At 39.2% G+C, this 24,016-nt stretch overlaps 1 protein-coding gene across 1 annotated transcript in view; it reads right to left on the bottom strand.

The window, feature by feature from the left end:
• PPP4R3A (protein phosphatase 4 regulatory subunit 3A) overlaps nt 1-21,785 on the bottom strand; it is a 39,596-nt gene extending 17,811 nt beyond the window's left edge. The window contains exons 1-4 of the mRNA XM_060169611.1: nt 20,579-21,785; nt 8,607-8,662; nt 5,478-5,576; nt 912-1,529 (exon numbers count right to left, since the gene is read on the bottom strand). Of these exons, the coding sequence (XP_060025594.1) occupies nt 912-1,529; nt 5,478-5,576; nt 8,607-8,662; nt 20,579-20,720 (915 nt within the window). The 5' untranslated portion in view covers nt 20,721-21,785. The remainder of the gene's footprint in view (nt 1-911; nt 1,530-5,477; nt 5,577-8,606; nt 8,663-20,578) is intronic.
• Nucleotides 21,786-24,016: the final 2,231 nt, after the last annotated feature.

Genomic DNA, 24,016 nt, shown 5'->3' with positions numbered 1-24,016 from the left:
TAAATTACTGAGAGATTCTCTGACTTTGGGGGTGTTACAAATGCAGATTACCAGCCAGCTCAGACATTTGGATTGTGTGCTATGTGCAGAATCCAGGATGCATCCTAGGCAGTTCTGATGCAAGCACCCTAACACACCACACCCAAGAGACTGGGCATACTCTAAAAAGAAAATCTGGAGTTTAATAGGCAATTATTAATAGATACTTTAAAATAATACTCAGGAGTCTTGTATCATGTTCAATGCTTTATAGGCATGCATCTGATCTAATCTTCAGATGACCTTATAGGGTAGGTACTAATATCACCAACCTTAAGATCAGGAAGCTGAAGCTTTAAGAGATTAAGAAAGTTGCCCAAGCCACATAGCTATTAAGTGACAGGCAGAGCTGAAACTCATACTCTAGCCTAACCTCCCCACACTCTCATCCATTACAAAAGCATGCCTCTTGGTAGGGAGACATGCAGCTATAACTTGCCAACATCTGCTGTACCTCTAATAAATAATTACCTGGGAGTTGTATAAATGCTATAGAATTTGTATTCTATATTTAATGACATATTTCTTGGCTTCTCTTTTATTTTTCTTTCCTCTTCCAATCTATTCTGTTCTATGCATAACTGATAGATTAATATCCCTAAAATTCCACATTCAAGTGTTTCATTAAGATCCTTTTCCTATTTCTTCAAGCTAGATTTTTTTTTTTAAATTACATTTATCACCCCTAATCCAACACAACCTTCTGGTCCCACAGTATTATATATTATAATCTCTTGTAATATCACCAAAATACATACCTTTAGACAAAAATTAAAAATTCAATTTGTGTGCCTAAAAGGAACAGAAAATTATTTCTGTTGAAGGCAATCAGTATCTTTTTAAGTAGGAAAAAAAAGAATGATCTAACTCACCTGTAACATACCAACAATTTCTACCTTATTGAAAAAGATAAAAGAGTGAAGTGTTGATAACATATTTTCTTCAAAGACTGAAGGGGTAGGTAGAACCATGTCTTGTATATACTGAACTCGGTATGTCTGATGAATTTTTTGTTTCAGCTCAGGATCTGATATGGGAATCACTTCTTTAAACTTGGCTGTTTTTGTTAGAAATTCCCTATGTTTTCGTGGTTGTGATAAAGCAGGATCATATTCTAAGCATCCAATGACGTCCATTATACATTCCTCAGAGAACATAACTTCAAAAAGAGCAGTTCGATTCAAGAGGAAGATGCCTTTGATAATTTCATACAAGTGGTGCAGTCCTTCAATATTTTCCAAATCCTCACACACATGAAAAAGCTCTAAGAGCTTTTTAATGTAACCCTCATTTTCCAGTGCTAGTGCAAGTTTTTCACGACGCAGGGGGGAAGGTAAAGATGATGCCACAAGTTCTGCAATTTCCTCAAGGCGACTTAATTCACAAGATGGCAATTCTAAACCTGGCGATGACATATCATCAAAACGCTCCTCTTCAGACTCATCTACAAGGTCCTGAGTGATGTCCACTGATGGGTCCTTTCCTTGAACCTAGTAAACAAGATTTATGATAGCTGACAAAGTATAATCAAAGCAAATCTAAATGGTATTCTTAGATACAAGAGATGTTATAAGAAAACTATTAATGGTAATTTTCAAGTTTAAGACTAGACAAACTTTAAGTCTTCAAACTTGACACCGGTGCTTTGTGACCACCTAGAGGGGTGGGATAGGTAGGGTGGGAGCGAGATGCAAGAGGGAGGGGATATGGGGATATATGTATAGCTGATTCACTTTGTGATACAGCAGAAACTAACACACCATTGTAAAGCAATTTATATTCCAATAAAGATGTTAAAAAAAAACAAAGCTCGACACAATTGCCTACTTTCCTGAACACATTTCTACACATTTCTACAAATAACATACCCTTTCGATTTTAAGGAAGGAAGTTCAAAGTTCAGAAATGGAATAAGCTTTCTTGTAAGTACAAGGTTTGCCAGCAACGGAAACATTCTAAAGATCCACTAAACTAACTGTGACTGTGACTTACAGTGCCCTGCAGACGCATAACATATAGAGTGGTAAAACATCCACTCACGTTTTATATCCATGGCCTCTTTTCCAGCAGACCAGGGCAAATCTCAGACACTCCTAGCACTGTGCTCTGGTAGAGCCACAAAACTCTTCAAAGTTTAAGTAAAATTCAAATACTGTGACCATAGAAAAAATATATAATTGTAAGCAATAAGAAAAATATTTAATATCAGTTAATTTAGAAACCAAGGGCCAAGAGCATTTACAAATTGGCTTTGGACCAAAGTAGGTCACTGATTTGGTATGAAAACGCTGGTTGGTAGCCCAAAATGATGATTAAGAAAAACTGAGTGGGAAACAAGTGCACCCACACAAAAATAAAACCACATAAAAAGTAACTGCAACCTATGTGTAGCAGAGCTATCCCCTAGGAATACCTGCTTAAAGTTAAGTAACCAAACCATGGAAGTTCTCCTTTCTACACACCCAAACCTATACCTCTCATGATCCCCTAGAAGCTCTAAAGTTTGTCATAAACCCCAACTGTATGTCAGTGTAGGGGCTCTAATTATAAAAAGATAACTTATACGTCTTCACAATTAAATACATTTTAAGGTAAAAGAAAATTTTTACAAAAGGTCAAAGACGTATTTTGGAATGAAATGAGTTTTGCTATCTTGGCCCTGTAATTTGAGACACTGCCACTAAACCAGCCCAAAAGGCCAAGATGAATGGCAAAGGGATGGAAAACTTAGGCCTTATATGAAATGACCAACAAACTTAAATTGCTTAGCATGGTTAAGAGATGTTGATGGATACTAGAAGGGAAGAAGTCCTGGACTAAGTCTAGAAAAATGCTGCAAGGCAATACCGTCTTGACCTTAACCCAGTGGGCAGCACCACTAAAAGGAGGCTAGGCACATTCACAGCTTTTACCTGGCATGGTCTCAAGTTGGCCCTGGATTTTTTTAAACTACGTAAGATCTCATCACAGCTTTAGACTCCTAGTATTCAAGCTATGGCTCTACCTATAGAAAAATGGTAGGGGTTTGTTTACAAAACCAATGATAAGGGATGAGAGCCCTTATTATAATGAAAAATGCCATCTTCTGGAGTTAATTTGCAAATATGAAGGCTGAACAGGTAATCAAAAAGACCTGTGTTTAGGAATTTGATCTTCTCAGGGAAACATGGTGAAACTGTAATAATCTGACAAATATGTTTCAGTCTTACTTTCAGAAGAGAAGCAATAGAAGAATGAAAATTTAAAAAGGAAAGTAGACTAAGCTAGAAGAGAGAGCTTTCCTTATGAGAAAGGATAAATCTCAGAAGTCAATCTGGACAGATACGAAGCAAATGAGAATGTGAAGATCATAAAGATATAAAAAGGAAAAAGAGATGCACCCAGACATAACTGCTATCAAGGAGAGTACTAGATAATGTGGAGATTTTTTAGTTGTTTCTAGATAAAAAAATGATGAGTTCAAGAAATAGAGAAACATAAGATCTCAGAGAACAATACAGTAAATTCGCTAAAATAAGCCAGGATCCAGAAATTAATTGAGAAGTACAGCCAGGATCATAAGAGTCATTGAGAAATGACATCTTGAACATAAACTATGTAAAAGTTGGGAGGGGAAGATCAGAAAGGAACAACGAAGTAGGCAGTGATTCCCAGGAAAGTTACTGTAGAGCAAAGTATACAAGTACTACTACTTGTGCCCCAAGAGAAAATGACGGAAAAATTTATGGTGTTACAGACTAAGGAGAAGCATAATAAAACCCCAACAATTTTAAAGGAGAGCCAGGCATGACGGTTAACAGATTGAGTCCAGGTCTGAGTTAAATATTGACCCAATAAAAGATTGTGTCCAGGGTGGGACTGTTCATCTTAGAAAGGTGAAAGAGAACAAGATTTTTCTTAATAACGGGTGCTTTCAGCACCACCCTGAGCTCATTAATCTCTTCTCTTTCTATGGAAGAACTCCACATGACAAAAATCTAGAGGAACATGCTGTAAAAACAACTGTATGAGACAGAAAGCAAAGAAAACATGAAGAAAGCATAAAAACATGTTAGCTTTTCACATGTTAAGAGAAGGAAAGGGACAGCTTAACAGGCAGGTTAATTTATGAAAAACACAGCTAAGTAGAATTATATAGCAGAAATAAATCCTGCAAGTTAAGGAGAAACTGTGCCTCAAGAGCACTGTGGCTTCTCCTAAGTCAGTGGCTCTTAAACTTCAGGCTGCATCAGAATCACCTGAAGCAGGCGTTGACAAACGAGCCAAACCTGGACCACCACTTGTTTTTGTAAATAAAATTTTACTGGAAGAGAACGATGTCCATTTATTTATGTGTTATCTATAGCTACTTTCACAGTACAACAGCAGAACAGAATAGCTGTTAAACTGTATGGTCCACAAACCCTAAAATATTTACCATCTTGCCCTTTACAGAGAAAATCTGACTTAGAGGGCTTGTTAAAATAGAATTACTGGTACCTACTCATAGTTTCTGATTCAGTAGATCTGGGATGGGGGTCTCAGAATTTGCATTTCTAACAGATCCCAGGTCATGCTCATCCTGCTGGTCTGAGGACCACACCTTGAGAACCAATGAATTAAAGAATCTCCTGAAAGTTATTTATTCTCCAGATAAAATAAACATGAAGATAGAGAAAGCATCCTTAGGATGTAATGGTCTAAATAAGTCCATAACAAGAACCAGTGGCTTTAGCCATCGGAGCGCATAAAAAATGACCATTCTCAAAAGACTGTGGAGATTTTATCACTAGACTGAGGTACTAGAACCATTAAGGAATTCCAGAATCAATTGAGAACATGCGTGATGACACTGAAGAGACAGTCAAGAGCCATAAGAAGTTACTGAACAAGGGGTAACACGATCAGACTTGCATTTTTAAAAAGATCACTCCAGCTGTGGTACAGATTTGGGAATGAAAGCAATGAACCAGGCAAGCAATGATGGTGGCTTAGTAAACTAACAGCAATGAAAATGAAGATAAGTGAATGCATTTAAGACTTACAATTGAGGGACTGAATGGATATAGAAGATGAAGGAAGGATAAACACGTTTCTGGCTTCAGCAACTGGGTGGCATTTACTGAGATGAGAGAGATAGCTAGGAGAATGAACAAATCTCGGTGAGATTACGTTCAGTCTTAGACTATTAAATTTGAGATGCTAGTTAGCACTCATGGAGGAGCTCTCAAAAGCAGCTGGATATAAAACTCTGGAGTTCAGAAAAGGTCTGGGCTGGGTAGATTAATGTCAATAAACTGTACTTTCCTATAAATCAAGCTTTTTCACAGACAGCAGTGAATTTAGAAGATCTATATGAAATGTGTCTCTATTTAAAATTTGGGGCATTAGCATAAAGCACAGCAAAAAACAAAATGCTTAAAAAGAAAGCATGTTGATTTTCTGATTTTTAAAATTACCTGACATATTTTCTCCCAAATTTCATCACATCCAGCTTTTTCTTGAAAGCTAAGGGCCAAGTCATAATTTTCTGCTTCAGACCACACAATCAAAGTGTCCTTGAGAGAAAAGAAGTCTGAATGATTAACATATATTATCACAAACTACTTCAAAGTATAAGGCAAATGAACAAAGCAATAGGGAATTGAGAACGGTACTCATTTTTACTTTTTGTAACACTGATGTCAGTAATTTCCAATGCCTTTTTGCACTTCACTTTATCCAATCTATAAAATGAAAACATTCTCCTTAAGGAGAAGTTGAACCAATATATGAAAAGCACTACAAATTGAGCACATAATCTAAATATATCAAAAGATACAAACTAAACATTATATCAATCCTTTGCTTGCACATTAAGTTACATTTTATGCTCTAGTCAAAACGCTCAAAGAGGAAGTCCTGAGTATTCAGTAGCAAGGGCATGTCAGGAGGATGTGATTAATAAACATAGCTGCTCCTCCTCCTCTCTAACTTTCAGCATCAGGTGTTCTTTACCTGGGGCACTTGAGGCCCATGACGCCCTTGAAATTATTGGCTAAATTTGTAACGTGAGCATTTACCTGGACAGAGGTTTTTTAACTTTCACCAAAGTTCAAGAAGCAAGATGCTCCTACCACCTACCACCCTTTTATTCATTTCATACCAATTTTTGTTTTTTTAATGATAGTTTAATAAACAGTTCAACAGTTTTTACTAAGATGTAATCTCAGCAAGACACTACAATTATAATACCGAGACCACTTTATATTTCCTGTAGTACAAATAGTCTGTATTCTACAATATGCATGGTATATTTATAGGGTCTAAGGTATCTTTTTGAAATTACTGACTATAAATAAACACATACACTGTTTCTGAGCAATTAACCATTTCAAAAAAGAGCCTTCCAGAGGGATCTATGAATCACATTAAGAATTTGTGAATGGCACTAGGGAGAGTTACATTTGAAAACGAAGCCTAATGTAACAGCTACCATGTAGCCTTTTTCAAACTGGTCCAAAGAGACGAATTAGGAGTAGAAATTAGATGTGAACACAATATAAAGAAAAATAATTTAATCTAATAAGTAACTGAAAGGAGCCAAGCCAAGGCTGGCTGAGCATCTACTGAAATGATAAAAGCTCCTGTATTGAGGAGGAAACATGACTATATTTTAAGGTATCTTAAAAGATCTATGTAATTTCTAATACTTTTCAGTACCTCGTAAGGACACCACTTATTGTACACAAATGGATCCCATGTTTAAAAATTTGTCTGCTAAATTGCATATTTACTCTGTTCAATTATTTAACTGTCAATCATGAGACCAATAGTCTCTTACTGAACTAAAGTGATGCCAGCCAGAAGTAAATAAACAATCCTCTGATTAGGCTGTGCAGCATTACTAAGAGGATAAATCCGCAAATCTTACTCAGAATTCTAAAAAAGAGCTCAAAGACCCCTTTTTATTATCTTCAAGAACTTCAAGAGATCATAGATCCCAGGCAAGCAATCTGTTCCAGTGACTGAGTAGCTGTTCCAGCTCAAAATAATTTACATTAACATTGTAAGATCAACATGTCAGAAATTAGTCAGTTGGCCTCAGTTTCGTCTTTAAATAAATGGGATCATACTGTTTTGAAAACCAGTAATAAGGTAAGATCTATTGGAAGAAGTCTAAAACCACTATCACATTAGTAATAAGGTAAGTTTAAGACAATTGTAAGCAACTACTCTGTTACAATGTATATTCAGAATCATTTGGAGGCTTAAATCAGGGCACAGATAGAAATACGCTCTTAGTTATCCATTTGACAAATTCATAAGTTTGAAAATTTTTAGGAATTACTCTTGTTTTCCTTGAAGAGCCTAATTTTCACCAAATCATCCTGCTTGCTTATCATCCAACAGCCTATAGGTTAAGACATATAGATTTGTTCATTCATCCTCAAAAGAGACTTGATCTTTTCTTTTTCTTAGGATGTGCTTTTACTCTTCAGCTGACTGAAAACTCAAAACGTTAATTTATGTATAGAATATCAAAACCAAATAATACTCTAGTCTCCAGCCATTGCAATCTAACCTGAGGGTTTTCTTAAGAACACCAAATGCAACAAAGTGTATTTAACAGACCACTGAACCATCAAGAAAATATTTCATATTGTACCAATACCTGTTGGACAAATAAATCACCGTTATATAAATTTAGGAGTAAATATCCGATTTCCTAGGTACTATCTGTGTGACCTCAAGCAAGCCACAATCTTTAGGCATCATCTTATGTGCAAAATAAAACTAACTTGCCTCTAGTAGTATTTTAATAGTCAATGATGAAGCAAAGCACTTTATAATTTATAAAGTTATATATTTATATATTTATAAAGTAATATAAATGTGTTGGTAGTGTATTTTAAGTTATTTTATATCTGCATCTTCAGGGCAGTGAGGGAACTGATACTGATTTCATTGGCTTTGTAAAGCACTCAGTATTATCTACATGGGTATATTCTGAAATAAATACCAATTTTGATGACAGTGCTTGCAAGTATTAAGTGAGAGATTTACTTTCAGATATCTCTTGCATCAGAAGGGTACAAGAAAGAGAGTGTACTCAAATTGAAAGTTCTTAAAAAACTTACATCATTATAAGGTCCCAGTCAGGCTATATAAGAAATCAGATTCGTATTTATACTGAGTTGCTGTATAGAGATATGAATGTTCCTCCTGCACTAGCATTTACAACAGTGAAGGAAGGAGTTTCTACCATTTAGTTGTGTTAGTAGCTGATTATTCCATCAGTGGTCACTTTTTAAATTCTCTTTAGGTAGAAACAAGAAAACTGTCGTTTTAGGTTTTAACTTTTGAGAATAAGGCTCAGTTAGTCAAATATCTAGAACTTAGCTTAACTTGAAGCAAGTTTTTCTTTAATTTAAAAGACTGCTTTATATATACAGAGATTGGTAGAACTGGATTTTAGAATTAGACTGGCAAAGCATCTTATAATCTACTCCAAAATTTTCATTGTAAGGAATCAGATGGCAAATTTTCATTTAATCACCAAATCGAGAGGATAATATGCAAGATAAAGAACATCTTCAAAATTTTACCTGTTGTTTCTGGTATGCAGTATTAGGATTTATTTTGGACTCTAAAAGTAGAGAACCTAGGAAAGAGGAAAAAGAAAAAACAAACACATTCCATTATGTAACTGTAAAGCAGCAAAATTATATTCCCTTACATATACACACATTTCCTTTTTTGAAGGACTGATGCACATACAACTTCAGTTGAGGAAATATTATTTTAAAACAATACAAATTCAAATATAATAGCCTGTAACCTAAGAAATGCTTGCTTTATACATGTTTACTTTTAACAAAACAGACACGATCATCTAAAGAGCGAGCACTAGATAGTAAGAGAAATCTAACAACTCCTGGGCAGCAGAAGGTAGTGAAACAGCACAGTGTGAAGCCAGATGATCTGGGATTAAATCTCTAATATACAGTATTATTAGAGAAATAACTTAAAACATGCAAATAAGCATTATAAATAAAATCTGGTCTCTCTCAAGACTGAAAATAAGAAATCACTGGTAAAAGTCTATAAACATCAAGGATATGATCCATTGCCCAAGTACATCCCCACATTATGATTCACCTTCAGAAAGTCTTATATTTCTGTTTAATACAGAAATCACACTTCTCCATCTTCAAATTATCAATTTACTTCTCAGAATAAGCTAATTTGCACATTTCTGTTTTTCCCCGGCAGTATCGTAAGACTCAAGGTATTAGAAAATAACTACTGCTTTGTGACAAAGAGCAAAATAATAATAAAAAATTTTATTTAAGTATAGTTGATTTACAATGTTGTGTTAAATTTCTACTGTACAACCAAGTGATTCAGTTATACATATATATATATATACACACACACATTTTTCATATTCTTTTCCATTATGGTTTAATCACAGGATACTGAATATAGTTCCCTGTGCTATACAGTAGGACCTTGTTGTTTATCCATTCTGTATGTAATAGTTTGTACCTGCTAACCCCAAACTCCCAATCCATTCCCTCATTCCCTCCCCTACCCCATCTCCCCCTTGGCAACCACAAGTCTGTTCTCTATATCTGTTAGTCTGTTTGTTTCATAGATAAGTTCATTTGTGTCATATTTTAGATTCCACATATAAGTGATATCATATGGTATTTGTCTTTCTCTGTCGGACTTACTTCACTTAGTATGATAATCTCTAGGTCAATCCATGTTGCTGCAAATGGCATTGTTTCACTCTTTTTTTACAGCTGAGTAGTATTCCATTGTACACAGGTACCACATCTTTATACATTCACCGGTCGATGGACAGGTTGTTTCCATGTCTTGGCTATTGTAAACAGTGCTGCTATGCACACTGGGGGGCATGTATCCTTTCAAATTAGTTTTCTGCAGCTATATGCCCAGGAGTGGGATTGCAGGATCATATGGCAACTCTGTTTTTAGTTTTTTAAGGAACCTCCATACTGTCTTCCATAGTGGCTGTATCAATTTACATTCCCACCAACAGTGCAGGAAGGTTCCCTTTTCTCCACATCCTCTCCAGCATTTGTTATTTGTAGACTTTTTAATCATGGCCATTCTGACTGCTGTGAGGTGGTACCTCATTGTAGTTTTTATTTGCATTTCTCTAATAATTAGCAATGTTGAGCATCTTTTCATGTGCCTGTTGGCCATCTGTATGTCTCCACAAAAAGCAAATTTTAAGACTAAATGTATACCTCTCCCCTCCTCAACCAATTCCAGTTTAAAGCCAAGTTCTGACCCAAAATACTTGAGAAAAAGCATTTCCTCTGCAGCTGTCTCTCATCCAAAGCTTTCAACTCTTCTCATATTACATTAAACAGTTGCTTTATCCATTCCAAATAGTGGCTAGACACTTGAGAAAAGGGCACTCTTAACATTTCCAAATTTGACTAGTTTTGCCTTTATGTTAAAATTTGTTTACTAAGTTTATGATACTGCCCCGTGTTACTAATTTACTGATCATTCACTACCATGGGCTGGTAATGATGCTCAGTGATATTGAATATATATAGTAAAATACCAGCATTTGCCAAGCTGCAGTGACTTAATTTGCAAACACCTTGTGCACAAGAAAGCTTCCCACTTTACTTGAATCTTTCCAGTGTATAGCACAGGTGAACTGCTTAACCCAAAATCTGTCTCTTACCCTTTCTGTACTTAAGGTAACTAAACAGTCTCCCTATTTTCTCCACCTGTACTCAACACCCCATTTCTTTAAGCTCTTTTCTTTTTACTATTTTTGGCTCACTGAGGTTCAGACAAATATTCTCACATTCTGGAGGAAGCCTGATTACTCTTCTTCCCATTTTTCCAACTTTTGCCACAATAATCAAAATAAATTTTCCAGTGCCCCTTAATTTTCTTTATGCACAATCAACGAATTTTTATTTTGGTAATTACTAAGAGCTGTCTAGTGATATATTTATAAGAAGAAAAAGCAGCAAGCAAACGAACTCAATGCCTAGAGTCCCTTAAAAGTATTAAAATTTCCAACTATCTCTGTAAATATTCTTTCACTGTTTGTTGTTTAATTACTAGAACAAAAATTGCACCCTATTATTTCCCAATGAAATCACAAAGTATGTCAAGTACATTATGGATCAAACTTTTAAAAGATGAGTCATGGCATATAATCATATTCAAAACATGTTTCTATGAGAAAATACATTCCAAAAACCCTACTTTGAAATATATCATGTCCTCAAAAAACAATCAATCCGCAGAAAACTACATAAATAATAGAGTGAAACAAATGGATTACTTTATAACATATTTCAGAAGATGCAAGAGATCTAATGTCATAGAACCAAACTAAGTAAGTAATGCCACCTTAAAAGTCAAACTGCACAAAAGCACAAAGGAAAAAAATCAGACATCATTGATAAATGATGGTAACTGGACATAATCAAAATTAAAAACAAAAATAAAAAATGCTACAAACAATACCATTAAGAATGTGAAAAGAACCCACAGAATGTGCAAAATTATTTGGAAATCATATATCTGATAAGGGACTTGCATCCAGAACTCTTACAACTCAATAATAAAAAGATAACCCAATTTAAAAATGGGCAATGGATCCGAGTAGATATTTCTCCAAAGAAGATATACAAATGGAAAATAAACATGAAAAGCAGCTCACCACCTTTAGTCATTAGGGAAATGCGAACCAAAACCACAAAAAGATAACCATTTTACACCAGCTAGGAAGCCTATAATCAAACACACACAATGACGTGAGCTGGCAACCATGTGGAGAAATTGGAACCCTCATACATTTTTCTTGTAGGTATATAAAAAGGCATCCACTTTGGAAAAATTTGGCAGTTCCTCAAAAAGAGTTACGGGCAATTCCACTCCTAGGTACATACAAGAGAAACAAAAACATTTGCCCACACAAATTTGTGTACACACAGCAAAAAAGTGGAAACAATCCAAATGTCCAAAAACTGATGAATGGGTAAATAAAATGAAAGACTATTCGGCTATACAAAGATATGAAGTTCTGATCCATGCTGTAACTGAACCTTGAAAACGTAAGTTAAAGAAGCCAGTTACAAAGAACCACATGTTTTAGGACTGCATTTATATGAATGGTCCAGAATTTGCAAATTTAGAGGATTTGTAGATTAGTGGCTGTTTAGGACTGCGAGGAAGGGGGAACAAATGGGTAGTGATTGCTAATGGGTACACGATTTCTTTTAGAGGACAAAATGGTCTCTCATTGTGGTGATGGTTGCATAACCCTGTGAATATACTAGACAATACGGAACTATATACACTTTGAATGAGATGGCATGTGAATTCTGTTAAAAAAAAGCTAAAGTGTAAATATTCATACAATGGAATATCATACAGCAATGTTAATGCATGAACCAAATATATGTAAATGCAAAAATGTATATGAACCTTACAAACATAAATGAAAGAAGCCTCAGAGAAAAGTATATACCATAAGTCCATTTACATGAAGTTCAAAAAGTGGCAAAAATTAATCTATGGTGTTAGAAGTTAGGTTATTGAGGGGAAGGGGAGAGATAGTGACTGAAGAGAGACATGAAGCAGGTTTCCGGAGTGCTGGTTATGTTGTTTCTTCGTCTTTGTGCTGGTTATTTTGTGAAAAATTCATCAAGCTGAATACTTAAGATTTGTGTACCTTTTTGATGTATTATACTTTAAAAGTTTTTTTTTTTTTTTTTTTTAAGTTTAAGAGAAGGGGTAAAATGACACACAGCATAGGGGCTGGAGCTATCACTTCAAGTTGTGATTTCAAGAAACACACACCTGGGACTTCCCTGGTGGTGCAGTGGTTAAGAATCTGCCTGCCAATGCAGGTGATACAGGTTCAATTCCTGGCCCGGGAAGATCCCACATGCTGCAGAGCAACTAAGCCCGTGCGCCACAACTACTGAGCCTGCGCTCTAGAGCCCGTGCTCTGCAACAAGAGAAGCCATGGCAATAAGAAGCACGCACACTCCAACGAAGACCCAACACGGCCAAAAATAAATAATTTAAAAATAAAACAAAAAAACCCACACACCTGACTTGGCAACTGCTAAAACAAAACACCAACACCAACTATTATTTTTTGAGTACAAGTTTTTTTGCCTTTTTTTTTTTTTGCATTTGTTTCAAAACTCGGTAGTGTTACAGTGTTAGGATGACTAAAAAGGAAAAATCAATCACAAATTCAAAGTATGAAGTGTTCCCTTCCGAAATGCTGGTGAAAACAAGAATAAGCACATACTAGAAGCTTCTGGTAAGTTTTTCTTTTTCCTGGGCCATTCAAGATGTCAGGGGGAAGCATCTCTCCTGAAACCATTTCAGCCATATCCAATGGTTTTAGTCTAAGATATAACTTTAGAAAGTCCAGCTCTGGTCCCCAAATATCATGTTCCCCAAGATGTCAGTAGGCTGTAGAGGCTGGAATATGGGAAACAGCCTTTTAACTGGGGGGCTAAGTAAGATAATAATGAAAAGACACATTTCTAGTTTTATTCCTAGTCCATCTATTAGGTTCCCCACTCCCATCTCATAGTTTCTACTGAATAAAATTATAAGCACTTATCCAATCAACTGAAAAAGATCCAGCTGAGTGTTAATATGCATTTACACAATCCTTCCCCCCAACAAGTTTATTTGTTATCAATTGCTACAGCTACAGTACTGGGAACAGTAGTTCCATCCCAGTAATAAGTGGGTATGGAAGGGGATGTAGAGTTCAACTATAGGTGTGAGGCATTTATCATGGTAGCAGAGATAACAAGGGGAGAAATGAGGAAAATTTTCCTTAATAGAAGACCTTAAATGACATCAAGGGAGTTAAAGTTCTCATTAAGGGGAACACAATGCTTTTGATAATGGGTAGATCCAGTATATCTTAGTAACTGAAACACATACGTAAAACAGCCCCCCACCCCAATTTATTTGAGGAACACATTCATCCTATCCAATGAAATAGATGCCTTTATCCTCCAAGAGGAATTCATTCTCACCCCCACCCCCCACCATGACACCATCTCCTCACACATCTGAGAAAGACACTCACACAGACAAGAGAAAGACAAGCCTACATAGCAAACCCCAATATCAAGACTTGAGAAAGGTCTTCCCACTTCCCACCTGAATGACTGGGAAGGAAATATGGAAACACAAAAATCGAGAGATTGATGTAGCTAAGGGGAATGCATCAATACATGTAATTAAGTTTGTCACTGCAGAATCTATCATTCAGACCACTAGCAAAATCAGCCACGCTCAGGTGAACTAAATACTCCTGCACAGCAAATGCTTGTCAGAGTCCATCCCCAAGATTCTGACAGGCGTGCAAGGCCATATTTGCACATATACTTCTTCAAAAAATAAAGAGGGTCCTTAATTCTCATTTACTATTACCCAAACTGAACATCAGCACAACCCTTTTGGAGGGTCATTTGCCTTTATCTACAAAGCTTCTAAACACATACTACTCTTTGGTCCAACAATCCTAGGAAATTATCCTACACTCTCATACAGGTGCCAAGTATATGAATACAGATGTCATTAGCAGTGTTTGTAAAGGCAAAAAAAAACTAGAAACAATGTATGAGCCAGCTGGAGAGTGTGGGGATCTCAAGAGGCCTAGAAAAATCAAAACTATTTTCATAATATTACTAAGAGATTATTTGCCATTTTCATTTTTATTTTTCTCACAGTGTCTACACTGATAGTGCAACAGATTGAATGCAGAAGCAGAAAAGAACACTTAAAAAAAAATTGAACCAGACATTATAAAGAGATTTGTAAAACTGTAAAACAGTGACATTCTTGTCACTGAATTCTTGCTTTAGAAAAGATTTTTAAAGTCTTGTTTTAATTTCTAATATGCTAAATATCAAAAGATATTTTTTATTTAAACATAAACAAAAGCTATTAGGGATCCTCAATTTTAGTACTATAAAGGTATCCTGAGGGAAAAAATCTGAGAAATGTTACTCTATGCCACCAACACTGTACTGTGTGAATTCAATATATACAGTGGAATACTATGCTAGTTTTAGATGAGATGACACCAACAGAGGCCCCAAATATACTGATAACAAGGAGATCTGTACACTCAGGAAATGGGGGGACAATGGTAAAGAAGGGGAAATGCCACTCATAACATCACCAAGACAACTACAGGTAAAGCTGTCATAGACTGATAGCAAGAAAAAGTGACAATAAAACAAACAGTACAATTATGGGTATAAACAATTAGGTCATTAAAAACGTTCCCTCCCTACTACTTCACATCTTGGTTCCTCCTGAACTTTTCTAGTATCCTGCTGCAAACCCCCAATACACCCCTATCAAAACAAAACAAACACCTCCAGGGATGGGGGAGGGTAGTTAGTACATGCAGAATGAAGTCTCATCTGAAGAGTTGAAATCGGAGAACTTAAAACTAGTGCCTGTAGTATAGATCCAGCCAGCAGACAGCTTGTTTGATTCCTAGTTCTAACAAACATACTCATACACTAAATTCATGCAAATCTTTTATAATGGGAAGATTTTACATTGGGAAAAAAAAAAAGTCTAGATTTCTGGCTGGGTACAGGAAAAAAAGACCCCAGAACTATCCAATCAAAGAATCAATGCACCAAGACTTATGGTTAGAAAAAAATAATACCTCTTAGGGTTGCTTTTGAATATTAACTGAAATTTTATATTAAAGCGCCTACCCCAGAACCTATCACATAACCAGCACTCAATACTTTTCTTTAACAGCATGATCAGAATATCATTTCCCTGGCATCACTATAATCTTGAATAGTAGAAAAATTAGTACTGATAACAATGATCCAGAAACACATTACAAATAAAAGGCTAACCAACACAGGCTCATTAGACTGCCTAAGAAAAACCTTCTAATATATAGTATTTAGGAAATATTCCATGAAAATTGTTGAGATTTTTTAACCTTGTTTACACAGTTTAATTTAGCTGGAAAATTCACTTGTTCAGAAGATATCAATTCCCTTCACTGGAGAAATGATAATACTATAGTTTCTATAATTTTATGGCTTTATTTTCAATACCAACCAATCAATCAGATTCGGGTAATACGGGAGTATCTGGTTTGCAGTTAAGAAACTTAGATCCTGACCTCAGTTCAGATTTGGATAAATACTTAAGGATTTCAGAATGAAGAGCTTCCAGGTCTGCTGCTCTTAAGTAAACAGTTCAATCTTACTGGCAATATACTGGCTTTTCCAGTATATTGAGATTATCAACGGTCAAAGCTAAGGGCAAGAGCTTAGGTACTATGCTTCCTTAGGAGAAAGAAAACACCATCAAAATGAATTAATGGAAGTCCAAAATCTCATGATGATAGGAGACTAGTGTATGTTTCAAACCTATAGCAGGTCTGTGTTCCAGGTCCCTCCCTCCCAATTTTGTGGACCACAGATTACACATGGCATTTAAAACCTAAAATGAAGGCTTGGGAAAAAAAAAAACTTGGTAGCATTATGTTAAAAGGTCCCACCCCTGTGTCAAGCCTTCACTACACTCCAACCCCATCAGGTATACCCAGTGTAGCCAATGGCCCTCAAACTTTCAAAAGCTATCACATGCAACAGATGAAAATAAGGGTTTGATTATCCTAAGCCTATTAATTTTCCACAAAGTAGGTCTACACAGGAGAAAAAAAGCACATTTATATCAACTTTTCAAAGTGAAATATTTCTCCCAGTACTGACACTGGGTTCTTCTTGGTAGCTAAATTTGGAGTGCTTACTATATGCAAGATTATATACTACTTACTGATTTATAAGAATAACATAAAAAATGCTGATGCTATCTCTGTTTATTTCTCACCACCGCAGCCAAAACAACACAAAACAGACTCTCCTACCCAAACTGTTGACCTCCTTTTCTATTTATAGTAGGAGTAGAGGCAGATCTACCTACAACCAAGTTCTACCAAGAGGAAGAAGCACAGGATTCCAGTTTTTACCATTAGCTAGCAGCACTACCTTGAACAAAACATTTCCTCATGTCTCATTTCTTCATGCCTCAAATAACAATGAAAATGAAATCTTTTTAACTTTGACTAGACAAGTCAGAATTAAAATCATTATGAAACGTAAAATATACTTCATAAAACTTAAAGTGAAAACCAAATATAAGAACACTATTCTTTTTTTTTTTGGCGGTACGCGGGCCTCTCACTGTTGTGGCCTCTCCCATTGCGGAGCACAGGCTCTGGACGCGCAGGCTCAGCGGCCATGGCCCACAGGCCCAGCCGCAGGCTCAGCGGCCATGGCTCACAGGCCCAGCCGCTCCGGGGCACGAACCCATGTCCCCTGCATCAGCAGGTGGACTCTCAACCACTGCGCCACCAGGGAAGCCCCAAGAACACTATTCTTGATGATTGGCAAAGTAATCCAGAATAAAGAGTATAGACGTGATTTTATGTTCAAAGACATCCTTCAGTGTGTGGAGAAATTCCAATTTCTTTACTTTATCAATTCTAAAATTGGCAGGTGGAGGTGGTAAAAATAATAACGGAGAAAACAAGTAGAATGATTTGAACATAAAGTGAGAGAGGAAGTAAAGGATGACATCATTACCCTCACTTCACCAACCTAACAGGGACAGCATAAACTGGGAGAAGAAAAAAAACAATACTAAGTAATCTTTATTGGAGGATGGAACTTTGCAGGTACATGGCTATGAGGTAATGAGGTAATCTACCTTCGTTTTTAAAAAAAGATATGTTCCTACAACATATCTGCCAGTAGGAACCTACTGAATAAGCATGCAATCCAGAAAATGGGCTCAGTAACTTAGTGGGACATCTCTCTTCCAAGGCTAGGAGAGCTACAGATTTGCCAAGCACTCAGCTCCAGAGGGGAAGGGCATACTTACCCAGACAGCTATGCCCTGTAACAGGGAATACACAAATACTTCCATTCAGAAATTTCGTTCCTGATTTTTAGATAAGTGTATATGCTCCTCTAACAAGATAAATGACTCATTTTATGGAAAACCAGAAACAACTTTCCATTTTGCTCATCGCAATAAAAAGAAAATTCTCAATTATCCTGTAGTGGAAAATGAGGGAAGCACACAATAATGGATAATCCAAGCTAGCAGCCAATACAAAACTCCCACATGTGGCTTGGAGATAAACTATAATTTTAAATATCTTTAGGCTAAAAATTGTTTTCATTTTCTTTGAAATGAACCTTGAATCTAAGTATAAAGCAGCAAATACAAGTAGACAATAATATGGGGGTTTAAAACACACTATTAACATTACTAACATTACTAAATACACACTATTACTAATTAAGTAATTCATAATACTAGTTTCAAGTCATAGTCTAGAAGTCTTATTCAATCCCTGACACCTCTCCCCCACCTCAGTTCGAACACTGATCTTCCTTGCTTTTTAACCTAGCTATGTGATTTTAAGTTATTTAGCTTCTTTGAGCCTCAGTTTCCTGATCTATAAATATGGCTAATAACAGTACCTACACCAAGAGGACACCAGAGGATACAAGTGAAGAATCTCCGGCACACAGTAGACACTCAATAAATTTTGACTATTATTCCTATTTGGAGTTTTCCTGTTAGGAAAAAAAAACCCATAAATCGTCAAATTAAAGATTATTTACAAAGTATTTCACAAGTATCCTGGAATTTTCTAAGCCTACTCTTTGGATTTAGTTTTCCTAACAGCTTATAAATTTACAAGGGGACAGTCAGTTTATTTCAGCTCTTTCCCTATTAGATAAAAATGGAAAAAACCCGGATTCCTATATTATTGTGTTAGAAGAGTATGATTCCCTATGACAATATGACGTTAAGACTTAATGCTTAAAAATACTTTAAACAAAGGACTTTGTATAATGAGTCCAATTAAACACGTGATGTGAAGGTATGTCTTATTTCAAATTATTATGAGGTTTCAAAGAATTCATCTCACATCTACACGATTAACCGAACCTATAAAGCCTATACTTTCCAACTCACTATGTAAAAAGTTTTCCAAACAAGCAAAAACATAGAAGTTAGAATAGTTGGTTACTATATGATAGTCATACAGAAAAGTACACTAACACTTCACATTCAAACTTGTATTTTAAGAGACAAATAATATAGGCCTCAGAAAAACTTACCCAATGTGTTCAAAACCCTTTAAATGCCTCCAAGGAAAAATAATTTTTCTCCAGTTTTAAGTTATTTTGGGGAGGCTTATAAAGTAATCTGTGGGCAATATACTCCAAGTTACCATTTTTCTTTCAATTCAAATTGAAAAGCAATGTCCCTACAGTCTTCAATTACAGAATGGTGAGTCTTATTTGTTTTCCGTGGAATTGGAGTTCTGGGTAGGAAGTCCCATTAAAGGTCCTTGAAATGAGTTTGTAGTAATTTAGATACAGACCTACAATCGTAATAAACTCAGCTACCATAAAATTATAGGCTATCGTTACAAGGCAGATTTTCAAATTCAGAAGGAACTATTTTGAAAAAAGTTTTACTTGATATGAACATTTTAAGGGAAATTCATAGTACGCCACCGGAGGAAGTGGCAATCCCTAAACTGCGTTAAGTCTTTAAAAATGTGAAACACTTATCTTCAATCAACGTGGTCTTTGAACTTGAAGGGCTGTTTCAAAATATGTGAAACACATGCATCCCTAGGGCAGATTCGAAAGGTTTTAAAGGTTTCTGCCAACTTCTCCCCACCTGTTAGCTGAACCAAATTATGAATATACATTTAAGCAACGGATAAAATGCTCGGATAAAATGATTCCAAACTTGCAGGGCGTTTACCCAGTGAAACTACACACAAAGTTCTGCACTTCTAACGAAAAAGACAACTAACGCTGCGGGAACACAAATCTCTCTTCCCACGGCAAAGAAGCACTTCCTCTGCCGAGTGCAGAGTTGCCAGATCCAGAACCAGGGTTGCCCACCTACAACAGGATCGGAAAGATGCAGCAATGATACGTTAAAAAACAAAAAAAAAGAAGAAGAAAAGCACAACAAAATGTTTATGCTTCAAAAAGTTAAACAGCTAAGAACTTTCTCAGCTCCGAGAAAAGTTTCATGGCTGCTTTACAGACGCTTGAACTAAGGCAGAAGATCGGTTTAATCAGTAGCTTTCTCAAGGTCACTCTTGTGCAAAGTAACTGCACGGTCCGGGCTCCCGCTCCCAGGCCCCCGACCTCTGCACACGCCCCGGCGGCACCGCTCAGACGCGCCTGGCTCCGCCCGTGCCCGCACAAGTGCGACGGGGCACTCAGAGAAAGAAACACTTGGAGCGCTCTCCGGGCAGCTCCGGGAGGACAGGGGGGCCGGGGGCCCGTCCTCCCCCGAGGCGGCGGCCGCCGCGGCCCAAGCCGCCGCCTCCGTTCCCTCCGTCTTCTCAGGCAGAGGACGGCTAGCCCCACAGGACCGGGCAGGTGGCCCAGGGGCGCGGGCGAGGCGAGGGTCCCGCCGCGAGGGGTTCACTCACCGTCACTCTCGGCCCTGACAAGCAGGGACATGCCCTTCAGCCGCTCCACGTAGCCGGACGACACATGCCCGGTGCCCCGGTCGTCCCACTGCCGGTCCTCGTTGAGTGTGTAAACCTTCACCCGCCGCCGGGTGTCGGTCATCGTGCCGCCCGGGGGCCGGGGCAAAGGCCCCGCCGGAGTCGCCCGGGAAGGGGGTCCGGGGAAGGCGGGAGCCGAGGCGAGAGGACGCCCACGAGCGGAGGGCTCCCCGGCCTCACTGCCGCCGCTGGCCGCCCCGGGGCCGCGCTGCCGCCCTCATGGCCCGCCGCCGGGCCTGAGCTCTGGCCCCCGCCTTTCCTCGCCTCCGGCTCCTCGGCGCTATTGTCCAGGCCCGGCGAGGCCGGCCGCCCCGAGGGGGCCACGCAGCGCTTCGCAGCCTCCCGCCCCGCCGCGCTAGGAACTCGCGGCGCCGTTCACTGCCCTGCTCCCGCCTCCGCCATGATCTCCGTGAAGCTGCTTCCCGCGCCGCCGCCGCCTCCTCAGGCCGCCGCCGCCATGTTTTCCTTCCTTATACCTGGCCCTGCCACCGCAGCCGGGGACTGCGCTCCGCTCCCCTGCTTCAAATGTCCGAAGCCGACCGGCGCCTGGTCCTGCTGCAGCTGCCACCACTACGCGGGAGACTCCGAGAGCCCCCTGGCGCACGAGCGCTCTTGGCTACTGAGAGTCCTTTTCCCTCCGCCGCTGCCGCCGCCGCCGCCTCTTCCGCTGCCGCCGCCGCCTCTTCCGTCGCCTCTTCCGTCTTCCTCACAGAGCCAAAGCCGCCGCCATCTTGGTTCGCCCCTCAATAGCGGCGCGCGGGGCCACCCCGGTAGCAGCTGCAGGGGCGGCCCATTGGCCCCACCATTTAAAGAGACAGGAGGGAAGCCGCGAGCCTCGCAGCGGCGGAGGCCTCGGACGGAGGCGGTAGGCGGGTGTCGGGTTGCCGAAGTGGCGGGAGCGCAGGGAGTGGAGGACGCGAAACGCTGGTCGCGCCGGTGACGGACCGAGGCTCCCTCCCGCTCCCTGCACGGTACTGTCGTGCGAGCGCGGGGCGTGTGTACGTCCGTCGCTCCCTGTGTTCGTCATCAGCCCCGTTCGGGATTCGAAAGGGGAGTGGAGCCCGCCTCCGGCTGCTGATCCCTGAGCTGGTCTCTGCGCGCCGGGCGCTTGGCGTCTCCGGCTCTGGGTCCGCCCGCCGCCGACCCAGGTGGCTCGCTGTCCAGCCGCCGCTCCCTGCAGGCGTCGGGCGGCTTCGGCCTGGGGCTTTCCTGCGGCGCGCCCGCCTCCGCGAGTGTGCTGTTCGAGCCGCCTTTGGGGCTGGACTGGGCACCCGGAGCGCGGAGGTCGGTGGCGCCGGAGCCTCGCAGACTCGGGCCTTTCTCCTTTGGGAAGAAATTGAGAAGTTTTCGGGAAAGACCGCAGGTTTGGCCGCAGGTCCTGGGAGCTGCCATAGGGCACGCACCGAGATGGGAGTCTGGAAACTTGGCACAGTTTTCTATTTCTGAGCGTGGTACCAAGCCTGAAGTGACGAATCTAAAACCTCTCCTTAAAATAGCTGCTACCTCTTTTTCCTCCAGAATTGTTATTTTCTAGCTCTTCCTGTTGCAAAAAGAACTTGAGGGGCTTACAGAAACCAACGGGGTACTGTATAAATTCTCAACGTTCACTGTTAAGCACTGTTAATCTTCACAAAGGAATGTCGTTCCCATTCCTGTCACACAAATGATAGCCACCATTTGGGGGGCTTTTACTCTTTGCCACGCCGTCTAGGTCATTGCTGGCCACTGGAAATAAAATGTGAGCCGCGTATGTAATTTTACACTTATGGTAGCCGCTTCTTTAAAATGTTTGAAGAAACTGCTGAAATTTGTTTTTATAATGTATTTTGTTGTGTTAAGAAAAAAATGTTGCCTGCCGTTCCACTTGTACAAGATTCCAGCCATTAGCCACTGCAGTGGCTCACGGACAGTGCACCCTGAGGGGAATTCAGGAAGGAGAAAAACAGGAAGCATTCTGTACTTTGGATAAACTGGCCCCTGGAAAAATAAGAAACATAGCTAAGGAAAAATTTCAGTGACCCCGAGATTCTAACATCTTCCCAAACGTAGAAAAGCACTAAAATCATTGAGATGTCTGTTCTTTGTGATTAGCAGTAACCTTTTCATGCTTGACTACAAATGTTTTTCACAGCAAAAAAGTTCGTATATATTCCTGGCTCCTCCCTGACATCTGTGGAGCAGTTCCTCAGAGCTATCCGAGAGGCTGTCTCCTAGGCTATAGACCTCAGTAAGGTCCCAGAACAGAACTTAACTCACAACTTTTACATTTTGCCTCTTTATTTCAGTTGACAGTTTAATGCGATATCTTCAATATAAAATGAATGAGATATTTTGAATTACTTTTTTTTCATACTAAATTCAAACTGTGATGTGTATTTTACCTTTAGTGTAAATTTCTATTTGGATGCTGAATTTTCATTGGAAATACCTGATGCGTATTTAGGTTTCACTAAATTTACACTTGAAAAAGTAGATTCACATATTAAAGTTACTTGAAATATACTTACCTTTTTTCCAAAAATAAATCGACTATTTTTAAACTTTAATTAAAATTAAGTAAGGTTTAAAATTCAGTTCCTCAGTCCCACTAGCCACATTTCCAGGCCTTAGTACTGAAACCGAGCAGGACCCTATGGGGCTCCTGGCCACAGAAGCCTTTCTGTGTACCCCGTTCCTTGTTTGTAAGGAACAGACCCCAGGTTCTGTGATCTTCCCTGAGTCCCAAAGGGCAGATTCAAACAGTTGCTAATCAGGGAACGGAGGGGATGCAGAGACAAGGGAAGAACAGCCAAGAAAGAATAGTGCAGCCTTGGGGCAGGATCCTGGTTCTTCAAGGGATGCACATAACAATATCTTTAAGCTCTTTATAGATCTAAAACCCCTAACAAATGGAAGATGTCAGGATTCTTCATTCCACGGAAGACCACCTGAGGCCAGATTAAAGGAACCAGAAAAGCTCATCAAGAGATTACCTGAGACCAGATGAAAGGAGTGCAGTTCCTGCACACACCCTAATCTTATCAGCAACCCCATCTTTGAACCATTGCTATAAAACTCCTCACCAAATCCTCCCGGGTTGAGACACACAGTTTTCGAGGGGAGGAGCCTACTGTGTCCCCTTTTGCCTGGCAAAACAACAAAGCTATCCTTTTCTACTTCACTCAAAACTCTGTCTCTGAAATTTGATTCAGCACCAGTGCACAGAGACTGAGTTTTTGGCATCATTACCCACATGTGGCTACTGGCTACCATTTTGGCAGGTTCACGTGCTTAATATTATCAGAAATCTCGCCAAACCTGCAATGTACAAGTATTTTGAATTATACCCATCTATTCAGACAGAAGTTGGAACCTTCCTCC

Source organism: Lagenorhynchus albirostris, chromosome 1 (genome assembly GCF_949774975.1).
Source record: "Lagenorhynchus albirostris chromosome 1, mLagAlb1.1, whole genome shotgun sequence".
NCBI lineage: Eukaryota > Metazoa > Chordata > Mammalia > Artiodactyla > Delphinidae > Lagenorhynchus > Lagenorhynchus albirostris.
The sequence above is the reverse complement of the archived record's forward strand: the minus strand, read 5'-3'. Positions and strand labels throughout refer to the sequence as shown.